The sequence below is a fragment of the Polypterus senegalus genome, chromosome 12 (genome assembly GCF_016835505.1).
Source record: "Polypterus senegalus isolate Bchr_013 chromosome 12, ASM1683550v1, whole genome shotgun sequence".
NCBI lineage: Eukaryota > Metazoa > Chordata > Cladistia > Polypteriformes > Polypteridae > Polypterus > Polypterus senegalus.
Genome location: NC_053165.1, coordinates 50,660,697 through 50,679,121, shown reverse-complemented (window position 1 = coordinate 50,679,121; position 18,425 = coordinate 50,660,697). Strand labels below are relative to the sequence as shown.

The 18,425-nt window shown below is 39.6% G+C and overlaps 1 protein-coding gene across 7 annotated transcripts in view; it reads right to left on the bottom strand.

Annotated features, from left to right (window-relative positions):
• Positions 1-18,425, bottom strand: part of grip2b (glutamate receptor interacting protein 2b) — a 435,329-nt gene that overhangs the window by 152,911 nt on the left and 263,993 nt on the right. The window contains exon 1 of one of the 7 annotated variants that reach the window (XM_039771130.1): positions 13,394-14,158. The exons of the other annotated variants lie outside the window; for them this stretch is intronic. Coding sequence (XP_039627064.1) covers positions 13,394-13,433 — 40 coding nt within the window. The 5' untranslated portion in view covers positions 13,434-14,158. Of the gene's footprint in view, positions 1-13,393; positions 14,159-18,425 lie in introns of those variants that run through there. 7 annotated transcript variants of the gene reach the window in all.

The following is an 18,425-nucleotide window of genomic DNA, read 5'->3' as shown; positions in this document are numbered from 1 at the left end:
CTTTCATTCTGCGTTTTGTCAGTTAATAAACTGTGTAACCTAAAGTACATCTTTCACCTTCCGAAAGACTTTTTCATTTATCTTCAATCCCAGTTAGGATGTTCACTCAAAGATATAAATGAAAACATGTGACTACTTTCATGTACTGTGTGTGATGTCCCACCAATGGGAATGATCCATTTTTGGAGCATCTTGTAGTTCATGTACAGTGATGGAGTGAGGAGGCAGCATTAAGCTAAGGTGCACGGTGCATATTTATTGAATAACAAAAAAAGTAAATAAAAACTGTCATTGTGCTGTGAAATTATAATTCTTCCATAAATAGTCATCAATAAATATCCATCCATATATAAATCCTTAAAATGGTGCAGTGAAGACCAACCACCAAATGCCAATACATAATTAAAACCAGGAATTAAAATCTGAATGGGCCTAGTCACATTTTCCTGGACCACTCTCTCATCTCCCCGTTCTCACTTTAACGTCCAAGGCACCACTGAACATGGTCTTCATGACTTCCTCTCAACCACTTCAACCAATACCTGCCGAGAGTTCATGGAGCCCATTTCTCTCTCTCCTTCTCTTTCTGCGTATTCAAGTATTACACATAGGAAATAAAAATGTTAGGCCTGAATACACAGTGGGAGGTCTGAAAATCAAGAGTACACTTTATGAGAAGGATTTAGGAATATTAGTGGACTCTACTCTATCAACTTCCAGTGTGCAGATGCCATTAAAGCGGCTACCAGAATGTTCAGTTATATGGCACCCTGATGTTTGGAGACCAGGGAGGTTCTGCACAAACTTTATAACACACTGGTGAGGCCTCATCTGGAGTACTGTGTGCAGTTTTAGTCTCCAGGCCATAGCAGCACTCAAAATGTCCAGAGAAGAGCGACTAGGCTGATTCCAGAGCGACAGGGGATGAATTATGAGAAAAGCTTAAAAAGAGCTGAGCCTATACAGTTTAAGCAATAGAAGATAAGCAGAGACATGATTGAAGTGTTCAAAATTATGAAGGGAGTGAGTACAGTCGATCGAGATTGTTACTCTAAAATTAGTTCAGCAACAATACATGGACACAGTTGGAAACTCGTTAAGGGTAAATTTTGCGCACACATTAATACATTTTTCTTCATTCAGAGAACCATAGACATATGGAATACATTAATAAATATTGTGGTGGACAGTAGGACCTTAGGGACCTACAAAAAACTCAACTTGGAAGAATTAAGTGGTTAGGATGGGCGAGCTTTGTTGAGCTGAATGGCCTGTTCTTGTCTACATTGTGCTAATGTTCTATTGATGAGATTCTCAGAGTCTTCTGGTGCCTCTACTCCCTCTCACTCAGCAGGTTTGCATTGACTTCCCCTGGAACGGCAGTCCTTGCTGGGTCTGCAGAGATTCACCAGACCAGACCGCTCATACTCTCCTGATTCTCGTCTGTTTTTCACTCCTTCGTTTTGACCTTCTCCACTTCTCTCTGAACTCGGTCCTTTTTATACCTTGAATGAGGGTACTGCGTTAAACCATCCACTGAGCCGCTAATGAGGGATGGTTGTGCCAGTGAGATCAGTGTGTGAATAATTAATCAGCTCATTCCCCTATTAACACTTTGTCTGCTGGACCATTTATTACCAGGACGCTATGCCTACAGTATATGTTAAATAATAAAGATAAATAAATAAATAAGAAAGCAATGGTTTTATCATCGACTGTAACTATGCCAAAACAAAGAAACTTAATTATTTTATTTTCATCAGCAAATTGATGAAAAGGCTACATTCGAATGAGAGAACTTGAAAACATGGCACCACAGAGAGTACAGGCTTAGAAGCACACGTGCCCCAAATATAACGCGTTTCTTTGCACTGTCCATGCTTGTTGCACAGAGCACATTTAATAGTTGGTGACTGTTTGCAGTCAGTGAATCGTAGAATGACCACGTAGCACTGTCCTGACAGTCGTGACAAGTGGCAAATTGGGGTAGCTGTCCACTTCAGCAGCAGAGCCTACGGGTTCCACATCATCCAGCTGATTGTCTTTTTCTCAATCACTGCCTTTATCACCAAAACAGTCATCTTGCAATAAATGTAGCCGTTTCAAAACATCAGCAGCTTTATACCTGTTTAATGATGACATAATTACAAACTGCCTATGTTTTAGTACTATTTTCTGCAAGCTGTTGCCACCAATAAAAAAATCTTTGGACATCCACTAGATGACAGCACTACAGTAGTTGTATCCTGAGATGCAACTTCTCTCGTATGCTGCATTTTGACAAGCTGAATGAGATTCAACTTAACTCGTACCTTAGCTCATTCAAAGTGTTGAGCACTCCATGGCCACATGTCTTTTTTTCCCCCAACCACTCATCTACATTCAAAGACCAAAGTTGCACCCTTGTAAAAACAGCACCCAGGCATTTGGCCACGGCCCTATGACAAGCCGTGCCACACTGTGGTACTAAGGAAACACAAACACACTTGTAATATGGATGCTAGTCTTTTTTACACCACTTTCTTTCAACTTTACATATCTGAACATTAAACAGGCCACTAAATGTATCATATTTCAATTCAAATTCATCATATTTATCTGTATATATAAAGGAGAGTTGGGATCCGAGAGACTGTGTTTGTGTGTTGTGGAGGGATGAAGAGTTAAGGCGGGTAGGGGAGTCACGTGATCATCTCCCCTCCCATTTTACGTCATTTCATTCCCTTCAAATCATTTCGCTCCGAGCTGAGCTCCGCAGCTGACGTGGTCTTGCCGTTCTTTTTCCTTAGTGTTTAGTCCTTTCTCCTTTACTAATTTACTGTTTAGTACACGCGGTACTTACACAGTCACTTATAAAAGGGGAGAAAACTCCGTGCAAGAAATGGATATTGAAACTACCTTGAAAGACATGCAATCAACGAGGCCATTAAACGGATCCCAAGAGAGGTATTCTAGGTTGGGAAAAAAAGCGCTTGGCTGCCAAAACCAGCGCAACAAGAAACGACTTCTACGTTAGAAAGAAAACGATTCGCTGCCAAAATCAGGCAGTTAAACTAATCTAAAGAAGACAGGATTTCAAGATTTTGAAAAGGACGACTGGCTGCCGAAACCAGGCGGTTAAAAGAATCTGAAAAAGACAGGACGTCTAGATTGGAAAAACCACAATCCGCTGCCGAAACTAGCCGGTTAAACGTGCAGCGAAGCGCGCCAGGTCTGCTAGTCATAAATAAATCATTAAATTAGGCAGTACGGCGCACATTGTTTAAGGCTTTGGACTTCAGACCCTGAGGCTGATGGGTCAAATCGCACTACTGACACTGTGTGACCCTGAGAAAGTCACTTGACCTGCCTGAACTCCAACTGGAAAAATCAAAATAAATGTAACTAAATTGTATCACAAATGTAAGTCACCTTAGATAAAGGCATCAACCAAATAAGCAAATGTAAATTTCTCATTTGACCAGCCCATAGAAAAGAAGCAAAAAATGTTAAAAGAAAAATTGGGTATTTAAATGCCCAGACAAAAACTGAAAATTTACCTGTGAAGAAGAAAGGAAATATGAAGCCTGAGATGAATGATAGTGATTAATTTTCCCCTAATGCCTCTGTTTCAAGGCTCTATGACAAACTGCCTAAATGGAGTAAACTCTTAAAAGAAACAAAAATCGTCAGCTCCACAGTGCAAAGAAGGGGGTCTACATCTTCACTCTGTCTATTCTCAATATATTGAATTTATTACAGTTAAAATATATAACAATTCAGCAAATGTTCCAGAAAACACTCCAACATACATTACTAAGTTGTTTTAAAATTATAAGATAACAAACACCCAACTACCAGAAAGGCAAATGTGGAGCCAAAGTTTGAGCCAAGATGAACCTCATTACTGAGCACAGGCAGCCCTTGAAGACAAGTTAAATGAATTACTTATAAATGAAAGACAATCCACTTTCCACTAATCGATTACTTCCATGAGAACAATTAATATATTTGATTCAAGATTCATAGCAAGGCTGTTTGTGGGCAGAGGGAAAACGGATTGCAATATCTATAGCCAGTCGTATTTCTGTATTCTCTAATCCACAAAATTGACATTGTTGGTGTACGGCTGGTATTTAGAGCGCAGTGAGCATTCAGTAAGGAACATGGGGTGAATATACAACATGCTACTCTGAAACGGGGGGAACATGGGATAATAAAAGGATAAGCTCAGATTCAACAAAGATCCAAAGGGGAAGCAATGACTGCAGGTTTTTGTTCAAGCCCCTTTCCTAACTAATTTCTTCCCCTAATGAAGTCTAACTGTTTTGCTTTCATTTTGTCTTGATTTCCTTTCGATTTGGACATTGTAATTGTTCTTTTGTTTTTCGTTTTTTTTCCCCCTCTCAACCAGCAACCAAACTATTATGAAATACAAAGCGAGCCAATAGAGGGGGGCGGCACGGTGGCGCAGTGGTAGCGCTGCTGCCTCGCAGTTAGGAGACCCGGGTTCGCTTCCGGTCCTCCCTGCGTGGAGTTTGCATGTTCTCCCCGTGTCTGCGTGGGTTTCCTCCGGGCGCTCTGGTTTCCTCCCACAATCCAAAGACATGCAGGTTAGGTGGATTGGTGATTCTAAATTGGCCCTAGTGTGTGCTTGGTGTGTTTGTGTGTGTCCTGCGGTGGGTTGGCACCCTGCCCGGGATTGGTTCCTGCCTTGTGCCCTGTGTTGGCTGGGATTGGCTCCAGCAGACCCCCGTGACCCTATTCGGATTCAGCGGGTTAGACAATGGCTGGCTGGCCAATAGAGGGCCAGCAAAAGTTGGGGCTACCATTTTCACTGCAACCAATATCTTAATTTAAAGCAAATTGTTACTGTCAATGACGCATTAACTGCATGTTATTGCTTTTATTCGGCACTGCTACACATTTCCAGATCCCCATCCAAAAGTTTTCATGGATCAGAACAGATTTTTTTTCTCAGATTTCTGTTTCAAAAAATATACTGAATAGACACAGAGGTTCAAATGGGATCAAATTAGTTAGTCTTCTATTAGCTCTCTTTGTATCTTTGTGCACCGGCTTTAGGAAAAACATTCTGAAACATTAAAAATAAAAAAATAAAAAAAAAAGTAATAATTTCTAAGGCGGGCAAGTAGTATGTTTCAAACACAGCTGTAATTGGTTACCAATTAAGAAAATGGCCAGAATGAAAGCCTTTAGCCATTGTAGCCCTCCAGGATTAGACTGCTGATCTAAAGAGGAAGCACATCAAATCACAGATCTTTACACTTACACAGGTTATTGGGAATCTGTGGAAGGGAATGCAGCAATCACAGAGAGAATAGTGAAAGCAGATTATTGAACAAGAGGGTATAATGCACAGACTCTTCTAACCAAAATGCTAAGGTCTGAGTTCTACAGACGCAGCAGGCAGCGAGGAGGCATCATGATTTATATGGCTCTAAGAGGAGAGGGAAAATCTCACAAATCAGGAAGTCCTTTCATACTGAACTAGCGGTGCTAAGACGGGTTGAAATCTAAATAATCAATGTAGACCTCGGCATTAATGTTGTGTCCGTCTGATTGCTATGTCTGTGTTACGTACGGTTGGTACAGGATTCATAAAAGCAGTGTTAATGCTTGTGATGCGCGATCTGTTGGATAGCACAGACACAGCAACCAGATGAACACATTGATAGACATACACACACCTGTCCTCTTTTTTTTTTAAATTCTGCTTATATAAAGAAAAAACAGCTTGCAATAAAATGAATGATCTAGTCAGTGGTTCACAGACTAAGTCCCGAGGACCCACTATGGCTGTAGATTTTTGGTCCAACCAACTTCTGTTTTCCATTCGACTCCTACCCTAATTACTTGAGCTGTTACTTCCCAGTTTCTGTGTTTTGGGGACAAGGTAGAAATTGCAAAATTAGGTTTGGTAAATTTTTATTAAAATGTGCTGTGCAGTTGTAAGGATACTGTAATTGATTCTCATTTGGCTTTTCCAGGTGTTCTGGTTATTTAATCCATTAGTATCCGATGAGCGGGTCTGACGCTAAAGTCGCTGCAGCCTTTCGTCATTCAGCGTTGTTTGCCCCGGATGTCTGCTCTGCTCGTTTTTAATTAATACAATGAACGGAGAAAATGACACAGAAAAAGGGCCAAAGAATATGAAAACAACAAAAGAGAGTTAAGTATTTAAAGAGCTAGCAAAAATAGAAATATAGTAGAAGAGGTTCTGTAGTTAAGGATCTGCACTGGTGTCTGGAAGGTTGATGGCTCAAATCGCATTACAGCCCTTGAGCAAGACCCTTAGCCTGAAAATTTCTTCCGGCATGCTGTACAATAGCTGACCCTGTGCTCTGCCCAAGCCCAAAGGTCATGAAAAAAAAAATATTTCCCCTCGGGGATTAATAAAATTTATTGAAATCAAAAAAAAAAAAAAACTAACTGTCAAATCCTACTGCTGTGCTTTTCTTAACGCAGAATGAGAACAGTGTAAAAAAATTAGCAGCAAATTAAACGAGATCAGTTCTTATCAACTGTGAATCTAGTTGGAACAAAAACCTGCAGCCACGGTGGGCCTCTGGGGCCGAGTGTGAGAACCACTCATTAATCTAATTGCACTTTTAAAAAGACTAAAAGTTTAAACCAGACGAAGTATACAGCCACAAAAAATATTTTATTTAAATATATATTAACAGAATGGTGCTTGCATTTAAGTAAGCAAATGTAAAAAAATGTGTAGAAATTGAATGCATTGCATACTGTTGGACATGTAATTTTATGCTAAAATATTAACAGATAAAGCAGGTTCAATAATGGATGGAAGGATGAAAGGATTTGCCATAATAAAAAATAAAAATAGCTGCAACAGCACCTTACGCATACGTCCTCTGTGGAAAGAAAGCTGCAATACTAGATGGGTGTACAGCAATAGGCACAAAAATAGTATAAGAAAAAGGACAAATAACTTATATGCTTGCATGCCTCTGTATATACAGTATATGTAACTTGTAAGCTTAGTGTAGACTTGTGTGCGTGTGTGTATATATACTCAGCAAAAAAAGAAACGTCCTCTGACTTTCAACTGTTTTTACTTTCAGTAAACTTAATGTGTAAATATTTGTATGAACACTAAAAGAGTCAACACCATAAGACATAAACTAAAAATGTTTCACAATGTGTCCCTGAATGAAGGGAGGCTCAAAATCAAAAGTACCAGTCAGTATCTGCTGTGGCCACCAGCTGCTTGAAGTACTGCAGTGCATCTCCTCCTCATGGACTGGACCAGATTTGTCAGTTCTTGCTGTGAGATGTTACCCCACTCTTCCACCAAGGCACCTGCAAGTTTCTAGACATTTCTGGGGGGAATGGCCCTAGCCATCGATCCAAATCGATCCCGTTCCAGGGTACAGGCCTCGGTGTAACGCTCATTCCTTCGACGATAAACACGAATCCGTCCATCACCCCTGGTGAGACAAAACCGTGACTCATCAGTGAAGAGAACTTTTTGCCACTCCTGTCTGGTCCAGCGAAGGTGGGTTTGTGCCCATAGGCGGCGTTGTTGCTGGTGATGTCTGGTAAGGACCTGCCTTACAACAGGCCTACAAGCCCTGAGTCCAGCCTCTCTCAGCCTATTGCGGACAGTCTGAGCACTGATGGAGGGATGGATTGTGTGTTCCTGGTGTGACTCGGGCAGTTGTTGTGGCCATTCTGTACCTGTCACGCCGGTGTGATATTCGGATGTACCGATCCTGTGCAGGTGTTGTTACACGTGGTCTTCCACTGCGAGGATGATCAGCTGTCCTTCCTGTCTCCCTGTAGCGCTGTCTTAGGTGTCTCACAGTGCGGACATGGCAATTTATTGCCCTAGCCACATCAGCAGTCCTCATGCCTCCCTGCAGCATGCCTAATGCATGTTCACGCAGATGAGCAGGGACCCTGGGCATCTTTCTTTGGGTGTTTTTCACAGTCGGTAGACAAGTCTCTTTAGTGTCCTGCGTTTTTAGAACTGTGACCTTAAATGCCTACTTTCTGTAAGCTGTTAAGGTCTTAACGACCATTCCACAGGTGCATGCTAATTAATTGATTATGGTTAATTGAACATGCATGGAAAACATTGTTTAAACTCTTTACAATGAAGATCTGTAAAGTTATTTGGATTTTTAAAACATTATTGTTGAAATACACAGTCCTGAAAAAGGGACGTTTCTTTTTTTGCTGAGTATATAAATAAATACACACACACACACACACACACACACACATTTGTATGCTTATGTAACTCCTTATTGAATTTAAAAACATTTAAGCAGAAAATACTTTTTTATACACACTTTGTCTTCATTAAGAATCAAGTTTCCTTGCTTTCCAGTGGCAAGAACTTTCACATTTACTCTCAAAGTTGCTCCAGACCAAGAAACACATGCTTGACCGTTTGTAAACGCTTTTGAGAAAGAAAGAAAGAAAGAAAGACCAAAACCAGTGGATATGGTAGAAATGGCACACATGCTGAAATGCAATAAGAAAATGAATGCAGTATTCCAATTATAAAAATAATTCTTTATATTTATATAGCTCTTTTCTCACTACTCCAAGCACTTTAATGAGTGGGGACCCACTTCAGCTACCACAACGCTAAATGACAGTTCAGAATGCTGTAATTTACTTTATAAGGAAAATATTAATGTAAACTAGAAAAGGACTTCATACATGGCAACTACTTCTTTACTAAATTTAGACAGCGGCTGTAAAGAACACCCTGGAAATAATCATTAAAATGGATTTACTTTGCACGAAAACACCACAATATGGTATGGGCAGCACAGAGGTGCAGTTAGTGTCGGTGTCTCAGACTTGCAGAGCCGTAGCTTTGAATCGCATGTCTGATGGTTTCCTATGTGAAGTTTGTATGTTCTGACCACGTCAGTTGTAGTGTATGGGGGGTAAACCGATGCAACTAATACAAGTGAAGACTCCAAAATAGCTCAATGCGAGTGCAGGTGTGCACGAGTGGCCACTGACTGGCACCTCGTCCAAGATTTGCTCCAGCCCAGTCCCTGATGCATAGTAGACTCTGGGCCCCTGAATTGTATTGGGGGGTTTAAGACTATTAGGATAAGCTGAGCTTGGAAAATAACTGGATGAATGGATGGATGGATGGATGGTTGTTATACCACAGTACAGTACACCATCCATGCTGTCCTGTTCCCACCTTCAGTAGTTTGGGTCACTGCTTTATCTTCTGACCACAAGTTGATGATCACAAGAAATAGAGTGAAGTTTTGTTGGGGCCAAATAGTTCATTCTATGACCCAGAGACTTATTTTCAGTTTTTTAGAAACGTAAGAGATCATCTGAGTAACTACACCCCTGTAACTGTGTAAATACAGAAAATGGATAGTGAAGAGAATTTCAAGTGCAGTTGTACATCGATTTGTGCAGTTCCTTAAAAAACAAAGAGCTACCTTGATTTTTTTTTTGTTTTAAACCTACTGTATATTGCTAGTAATAGCATTGCAGGGTAAATTAATTCAAGCTTATTTATCTCCAGAATCTGTTGCTACATGGACATGATTTAGTCCCAGGGATGCAGTTTCTCAAAGTCAAATATTTTTGAAAAGCTTTAGAAGTGAATTTTAAAATTACAGAAGAATAATTACTTATGAAAGGTCAAAATACTACAGAGGCTTTGGAACAATGAGTGCATTGTGGCAGCTTAATAAAAGGACTGTGGGTGATCTTTGATCCTGACAGTCAAAATCTAAATTAACCTTTGTAAAGTATTGTTGAGAGAGAGCGGGAGGTCTGGGCAATGAAACGGATCACAAGCTCCTTTGGATATCCCTGAAATCCCTGAATTAGTCACTGGGTGGTGAACATGTTCTTACCCACAAACAGGAATACAAAATGACTCAGAAATCTTTCATATTGCCCATGGTAAAAGAGGCAACTACAAGGAAACTCTTTCCTTATCAAAAACACCACGGAAAAAGAGCATAGGTAGATTTAATCAGGGTAGCACTAACATTCGTTCCGCCATTGGATTTTACAATTTGATTGAATCTCATTGAAAGTAACGTATTTTTTGAAGAAAAAAAAAACATCCCCGTAAAATTTTTGGTTGGTGTGCAATATTAAGATGACATGCTCTTTGGTCCACAGCAGTCTTTGTGGATTTGTGCTTATTCTTCTGATTCAGCAGTTTGTTTTAAAGAAAAAGTGACCTCTAGCAAGGTAAAAAGAGATTAAATCCAGGAGAGGAGCTCTGAATTTTCCCATAAATCCACTGCACTTCAAACTCAAGCCAATAAAACATCCATCCATCCATCCATTTCCCTAACCTGCTAATCCAGAGCATGGCAGCCAGAGTCTATCCCAGCAGTCATTACGTTATCAAAGTATAAATTCCTACATACATTTATTAATAGTTAAAGTTGTTCCAATAGAATTATTTCAACTAAACACTGAATCACAGACTCAAGAACCCCCAAAGGACATTTAGGTGAATTGCATTCAAGACTGAACCCAGGAATCAACTCTTCACCCAAAGGTTCATGGGAATCTGAACCAAATTGCCAAGCCTTGTTGTTGAAGCTGAAACCTTGACCACTTTTAAAATGAATCTGAATGGATATTGGGACAACTTAGCTAACCCAATGACCACAAAGGACTGAATGGTTTCCTCTTCCTGCCAATCTTCGATTCTTATTGCACGCAATGCGAAGACAGCACAAAGGAGAAAATGCTGGAATAGCAGGCATATTATCATAGGAGATGAATGGTGGGGGCACTGTGGGGTTTTTAAGACAGAATCAGTCTAGTTTTACTTAATGCACTAATGAATAACAATAAAAAGGCAGTTTAACAATTGTTAACTTGTTTCTTGTGCAGTACATATAACAAACCGTTATTTTTATAACAGGATCCGTCTCGCTCATGTCCAGTTTAAGGCAGGATTAAACAAAGTCTCATGATAGTTCAGGTTGCACTGACGACCCTGTAGTCTTCTGCACACATCGACATGCAGTTTGTTCTTAATAAGAATTTGCGCTACACAGAGTTGCTGGACCCATTTCCAATGTTAATCTGTGCTCCTGTAACCTTTCTGTACTTAAACCTGTGCTACAGTATGTGATCAGCTGAACCCTCGTAAATGCTGTCCTAATGTTTTTTAAGACTGTAAAAGCTTTTACAGAACAAATGAATTACCTGACAGGGAAATGATCATTTTGGGGGCATTGTTAAATTTGACATAGCGTTTTAAGCCCTATTTTAAATGGTCGATCAGCAACCTGGATTCTAGACATTATTAATGTCATTAAAAACACTTTAGGATGGTGGCACAATAGTGCCTGCTCTAAAGACCAAAGTTCATTTTGCTGCTTTGTTTGTATGTGACATACCTGTAGGTCTTTTTCTTCTTAATTATTCATCCAAAAGATGTGTGTGTTAGGTCAATTAGTGACTCTAAATTGGTCCAACAAAGTTGTTTGACAGATGTACATTCATACATTGCTGGCTGTTCTCTTTTGTCCAATGATGGCGGAATAGCCTCTGGCTACAAATGGCAAATTGAGACGTGTATAAATCAATATTTGAGATAGTGGCTTTTCACCTTCACCACATTTTGGCCCTTAGATGAATACCATACCAGAGTGACCAATGTCCAGAATGTCCTCAGTCTTCTAGTATTCAGGTAGCTTTACTCTATGCGTTTCCCTTTCTTCTTAGTCTGAGTACATGCAGTAGTGTCGTCAAGTAACTGTGTGTTGCTGTACGAGTCCACAATTTGATTAACACCCTGTCTTAAATGCATTAGTGTGTGATATGATAGGCTTGAACTCCCTTAATTGTACAACAAAAAAAAAAAAAAAAGAAAATGGACAGATCAATAGACTTTAATAGATTTGTGACATCAAAGGAATTTTCAGAAATTAACCTTGCTGCATGCGGTGGGCTGGCTCCCTGCCTGGGGTTTGTTTCTAGCGTTGCGCCCTGTGTTGGCTGGGATTGGCTCCAGCAGACCCCCCATGACCCTGTAGTTAGGACATAGCAGGTTAGATAATGGATAGATGGATGGAACCTTGCTCTAAAAATGTGCTTTAAAAAGAATATAGCAGTCCAACATTTATGCAAATTAACAACAGATTTTTTATCAGTTCATCCTTGAGAAAATAAATCATGCCATTGCCTCCACTTGTGGATAAAAAGGACATACTGAATCATATCAATGGATCAACCTAATTCATTTCAGAATTACTGTCAGAGTAACGTGGAAGACAGAAAACCACCACGAATAGGAAGCCAGTTATTCACTGGGCACACTTGGAAACAAAGCACAGTGTACAAGGAAATATCACAGCTAAGCATCTTACACAATGTCAGGAAAAAATAAAAACTCAAAGAAGTAGAGATAGCTGTAAAAATATGATGAACTCCATATTTCATCTATTTGTGCTTTGTGTATAATTTGCAACTATCCTGAGCTGCACACTCATTCACACTGGGACAATTTATTGTAATCAAATTAGTTTAGCACGCAAGTCACTGTGAAAGGAGATAACGCTATATGAATGAGTTTGTAGAAATTTACTATTTTCTCCAGAATTCTGGAGCTGTGAATCAGCAGTTATAACCACCTCACCACTACACAGCCCTAAAAAAAAAAAAAAAAGATAATATATATACACTTATATTCACAACATACCATGCCATATTCTTTCTATAGTTCTCCACTTATAAAACTGCACTGGGATGTTTTTTCATAATCGCATAGTAAAACATAGTCTTTCAGTCATTTTGTGAAACAATGTTTTTCATTACAAGACTGTAGAGAACTGAACAGTATAAATCAGGTGCAAAGCAGGAATTAAACTTGAAATGTCGTAAGAGACCCTCATGCACACAACCCTCTCTCCCTCAAACATCATGAAGATTGAACAGCCAAACAGACACAGGCTGTAGGGCAAAAAGTGAAGTATCTGGAGATAGCTACAGAAACAGGTATAGAATGTGCAGGGAGCACCGTGACCATGTTGGCATTTGAACCCAGGTCATTTCAGCTGTGATACAATGAATGCCCCATCACCACAGACTTCTTCAGAAATAAAAAAAAAAAAAAGAATTCTTCCCTTACATTTATTAATCATATATTTTGATTTAAAGAAACCTATGAAGCATATTGACGGTAAGATTTAAAAAAAGCTATTCTTCTGGACAAGCTTGTCTTGTTGCCGAATCAAATCTTCACCTCATAAATTCTGCCCTTTAAATAAAATACTAGCTTTAGATTCATTAACAAGAACGACTTCACATCTTTGTAAAAGAAGCAAGCAGCAAAGTGTTGATAAAGAATAACGGCAAACGTGCAACCTGAGCGGTGCAGCAGCAGCTTTCCAAAACTCACCAAAGTCCGAGTGGAACTCCTTTCTTAGCCCGCACAACATGCTTGCTATTGTCCATCAACACATGTAGATGATCGGGAGGAACAGAACTTCCTCTGCTGAAGAGGGGGCAGGGGGCTTGGCTGTAACGTTCCAGCAACTGGCAGCTTCAATCACAAGAGGCTGCCTGTAGGTCTGGGTAAGCACATGTGTCGTTTCTATTTTTGTGGTGCCATTTTCCCAAAAAAAAAAAAAAAAATTAGATTCTTCTCAAACAAAATATTTTAAGTTTTCTTCAGAGCAGTTTTTAATAAGAATTAAAATCCATTTAAGTAGTCATAATCCTCTGCCAGACTAACAAATTCCAGAGTCAAGCTTGCATTAAGCAATTGGAAATTTTTACCCTTTGCCGAATCCATATCAGAGAAAACCAGGAGCAGGTTGATTGGTCATTCTCCTTCTTTCCTAAAAGGACAAGTCCATTACAGTGTGCAATCAAAAGTCAATTAATGAAAACTGGCAAGGCCCATGTACCATCTTCAGAACTGCAGAATCCATTCCTTTAAAAGAGAGACATTTCAGATACTCTCTCTGCTCCAGTACACACAAGGCAAATCCACAGGGCTTTCGGAAGCTTTTTCAACTATAACATGATATTCGTAAGAGTCCAGGCTGGAATAAAACCGAGAGACAGAAAGAGTCTCTTCTGCTGTCATGATTCATTTGAGCGGGAGGAGCACACGCAGACACACACTCCTCACAGACAACAGAAATGGGGAGGAGGAAAACACACACACACAAGCGAAATATGGGGGGGAGAGAAGAAAAAAAAAAGCCTGCAGACTTGGGATTCTTTGAAGGTAATGCCACTGCTTTTTCTGTTCCAAGTCAGAAAATCCCACACACATTCACATTCCTTCTCCTGCACTGCCTGTGCGAGCGCCTCTTTGTGTAAAAGCCAGCCTCCCCAGTCTCATCAGAAAAAGCCTGACAATTAGCCCTGCCTATTGCATCTGCATAGGAAAACCCAGCCGCAAGCAGGCAATCCCTGCTCCAGCAGTCCGGGTGAAGATATTAATTAGCAGAATGGCACGAGGACAAGAGATGCTCATATATTCGGATTTTTAGTTTACCATAAATTTGCGTTACTTGCATTACAAACGAATAAAAGCAAAACAATAAAAGAATCTGAATGCTCAATTTTTTAACTCCCTTATCCGCTACAGAGTCACAGGGTTGAAGCTAATTTCTGCAGCAATCGGCATGAGATGCCAGTCCATTACAGAGTAAACTCTTATAGAACACCCACGCACATCGAGCCAGTCAAGCAAGCCAACAATAAGTGTTTGAATTGTGGGAGGACACGGAAGACTCTGGAATAAACAGACATTAAACATGGGATAAATATCTCACTTCTACTCTAAAAGCACCCCCGGTGAGAATCAAAGCTGGGGTCAAAATGCACTGAGCTGGCAATGCTACACCCTTGAAGAAAGCAACATGTCAGACATGAATAACTTAATTTTACAGTATATAGCATAAAAGGCTCAGGCTCTATTTATAAATTAAAAAATAAAACTATAAGAACCTTTAATAAAGCCACAAACGTAACAGCACAGAAGACAAACCTAAAAATTAACTGGTGTTAGTAATGGTAATTACAGAAGCACACAATCTTAAGAAATTAAAGTACACAAATCAATACTGCTTGGTCAAATGTAAACCTTTGTAACTGAAAATATATTTATAAAGATTTTACTAATGCGTGCACTATAGAGGTGATTCTCATTTTGGTAAAGGCCGCATTTTTCGCACAACATTAAAGATCAAGATATGCAAAAACACGAGATAAGCATGAACCATCTGAATTACAGACATATCAGGTGCTTAATTTATATATTGCCTTCTGAAGTAAAGAAAAAAAAATTGTTGCAATTTGTACTGCTTTGCTACAGTGGGCGCTTCCGGAAAACAGAACAATAACTAATAAGTAACTAACATTGGCATTCATTTTCCTGATTTCTCACATATCATGTTGTAAATACTGATGATCAGTTTGTAAAATGCTGTTCATTTTTGGAAGGTTATTGAGGTGTGAATCATAGGTACAATGTCTGTTAAATGTGTTTAGTTTGAAGGTGCCTTTTAGCTCGCATGACACTTTGAAACTTCCTGGGTATTTAGAGACGCGTACAGAATGAGCGAAACACCAGAGTCTTGCAAAACGTGGGTCAAACAGAGGTATTTGTACATTTTTTTTGTTTTGTTTTAGGCTTCTTCTCCACTCATTTTTTTCAAAATAAAATTTATTGCTTTTGACCGTTGCTTCAAAGATACAATGTGACATGTATCATTAGGCCTGTATCGCCATAAGTAGTGTATGTGGATTAAGTGTATCGACTCTTTCCATAGAAAGGATTTTTTTGGGGTATATTTTACACTGGAAGTGGGGAAAAATGTGCCTTGCCTTTGAGGAATTATTTAACAAATAAGAATTTCACCGTTCCGTGTAAATCTGTAATGGCAAAAAAAATCTCTAGCATGATGACATAAGCCCTATCTGGACGGCGAGGTTAAGTAGCTATTACAAGACCACAGTAACTTTAATCCTATCCGAATCGCTCATGTCAGTAACTTTTTATGAACTGTGGGTTCTCATCTCAGTAACCATTATGGAAACTTTTGTCTTCTGTAAAAACTAAGTAAAAATGTCCCAGGTTAAACTAGTCGACATGTCGGTAAAATTCTGTCATTTGAGCGAATCGGATGGGCCTAAAATTACAGAGGTGCTCTAGAAATAAGAATTTTACCAAGTGCCTGCAGTTTAAAAAAAAAAAAAAAAAAAACAGATTGGTACTCCTTTACAAAAATATATTTTTAAAGTTGATGATTTGTATATATTCAAAGAGAATCATAAGCATATATGAAAATTATTATATCCTAATGCATGCTAGTATAGTAAGGGTTAAATGATAAAAAGCCCTCACCTGCATATTATATTGATTTTCTCTTTGCAGCTGCAAACCACCAATATCTTGGTGCTAAGCTTAAAAACTTTAGTCAAGGACACTGTGTACTTTGAGAGGGCTAAGCAGACCATTGTTTTAGAAATGCAGCTGCTTAAAACTTCAACACTGAGAGATGCCTGGACGTCTAGTAACTTTCATTTCAACAGCACAGTATCTCATATGTGGGTCCTCCTGGTTTCGACTTAAGTCGTGTACTTGGTCAATGAGTGAGTTTCGGACACCTGTACAGAGTATGAAGTAATGATGGCAGTTTCGGTCAAGTGATGGACATTAGGTAATGGTGGGTTTGAACATTAGGTAATGATGGGAGGAACTAGAAGGAGGAGAGTATTTTGCATAAGTGATAAGAATTGTAATAAATGGAGGCTCGCTGAATTTGCTAATTGCTCATTTCATGAACTGAGACGGCCAATTGTTTCCTATGCCTTGCAATAGTCTGGATTCTGACTGCGTTTCTGAAGACTCTGCTTGGGTTCACCGACAAAAGCACAATAGACATATGAGCGCCGACAAAACCGCAACGGACAAATGAGCGCAGACAAACCTGCTAACTGGTTTTCGCCAAATGCGCGCTGAAAAAATCGCCACGACAAAATCGTGAGAGAGGCCAAGATAGTGGGACGTGTACGTGCGAATTATGTACACATTATGTGCTAGGTTATAACTGTTATAACTGCTGATGGCATGCCGCGAACAAATAACTCAGTTGTGGGCTGGCATAACACGTCGTATACAAAGCGGAATTATCAGCAGTCAGGCAGCCAGCAAGTCTAAATACGCTCAACTATCAAGACGTCTTGCTGCAATTCTTCCTACATATGCAGGGTGTGATCTTAAGGACTATCTGCGTGCCGTATCTCATAATATTGACTTCTAAAATAAACATTATATATGCTTTAAACTAGTAATTCATATTTAATGAAACTTTTGCGATTTTGTCGGCACGATTTTGACGCCGCGTTTTAATCGGTTCTATTTTGTCGGCGCTCATATGTCTATCGCGCAAATGTCGGGTCACACTCTGCTTGTTTTTGTAACTGAAAAAGATTTCGCCACAACATTCCTTTTTGTGTGTGCTGAATACCATGGGTGGTATCCCCTTGAAGATCAGTAGGTGCATGGTTATGCACTATTTATATTAAGTAACAGGCAGTGGGGTTGAGTCCTTCTTGGAAGTGTGAATAGGCATATCATTGTTATAAATCATGGATGCTAATATGGTCTGAAGTGACAGTATATACAGTACATTCACTACTGGAACTTGTTAGGCAAGAACTACCAGCCCGCTTGAAGCAGTGACTTTACCCACCTCCTGGTGTAAAAGTAATTCTGCTCATACAGGACTTCAGACATATTTAAAGGAAAAAGGCAATAATAAATGTGTTTTCTTTAACAAATATGTAATAGGTGAAGAAATTTTAAATCGATAAATGTTCACTCACTGGACTAGGGCTCAACTAAAACTACAGTGTCCATATTTACGGAACATCTGCAAACAACTTTGACAGTGCGGGTGAAAGAAGAACATACATCATTAAAAAATAAGTTACAAACTTTCCAGCGACCTTTATTCTAATGAGAAGCAGAGGTGTTCCCTTAGAGCTATGTTGTCTGGAGTCTTCTGCCTCTGGCAGGCCACAGTTCACAAACAAATCTAACTGGGGTGAAAAATGAATAGAAAGAAGAGAGTGTGACCTTCCTTAGGAATAGTCTTCCTTGAAGGTAGACATATTATTCACAGCCAAGTCTCACCAGAAGCCAGGTCACCTAAAATAGCTTAGTTGGCTTAGCATAAAAAACACACACACACAAACAGCAACATGTCGAGCCACTGTGTGCGGGTATGTGTGCGTTCAGGTCCCATACCAGCCAGGTAACGTTCTCCCGCATCTGTCCTGCACATCTGTTAGACTTTACAAATGCAATGAGGCCTCCAGGTGGGTGTTGTGAAAGCTGTTGCTAGGCAACAAGAGAAGAAGTCAGAGTCCTAAAGGGGTGAAGCCACAGGAGAGGAAATTCAGATATC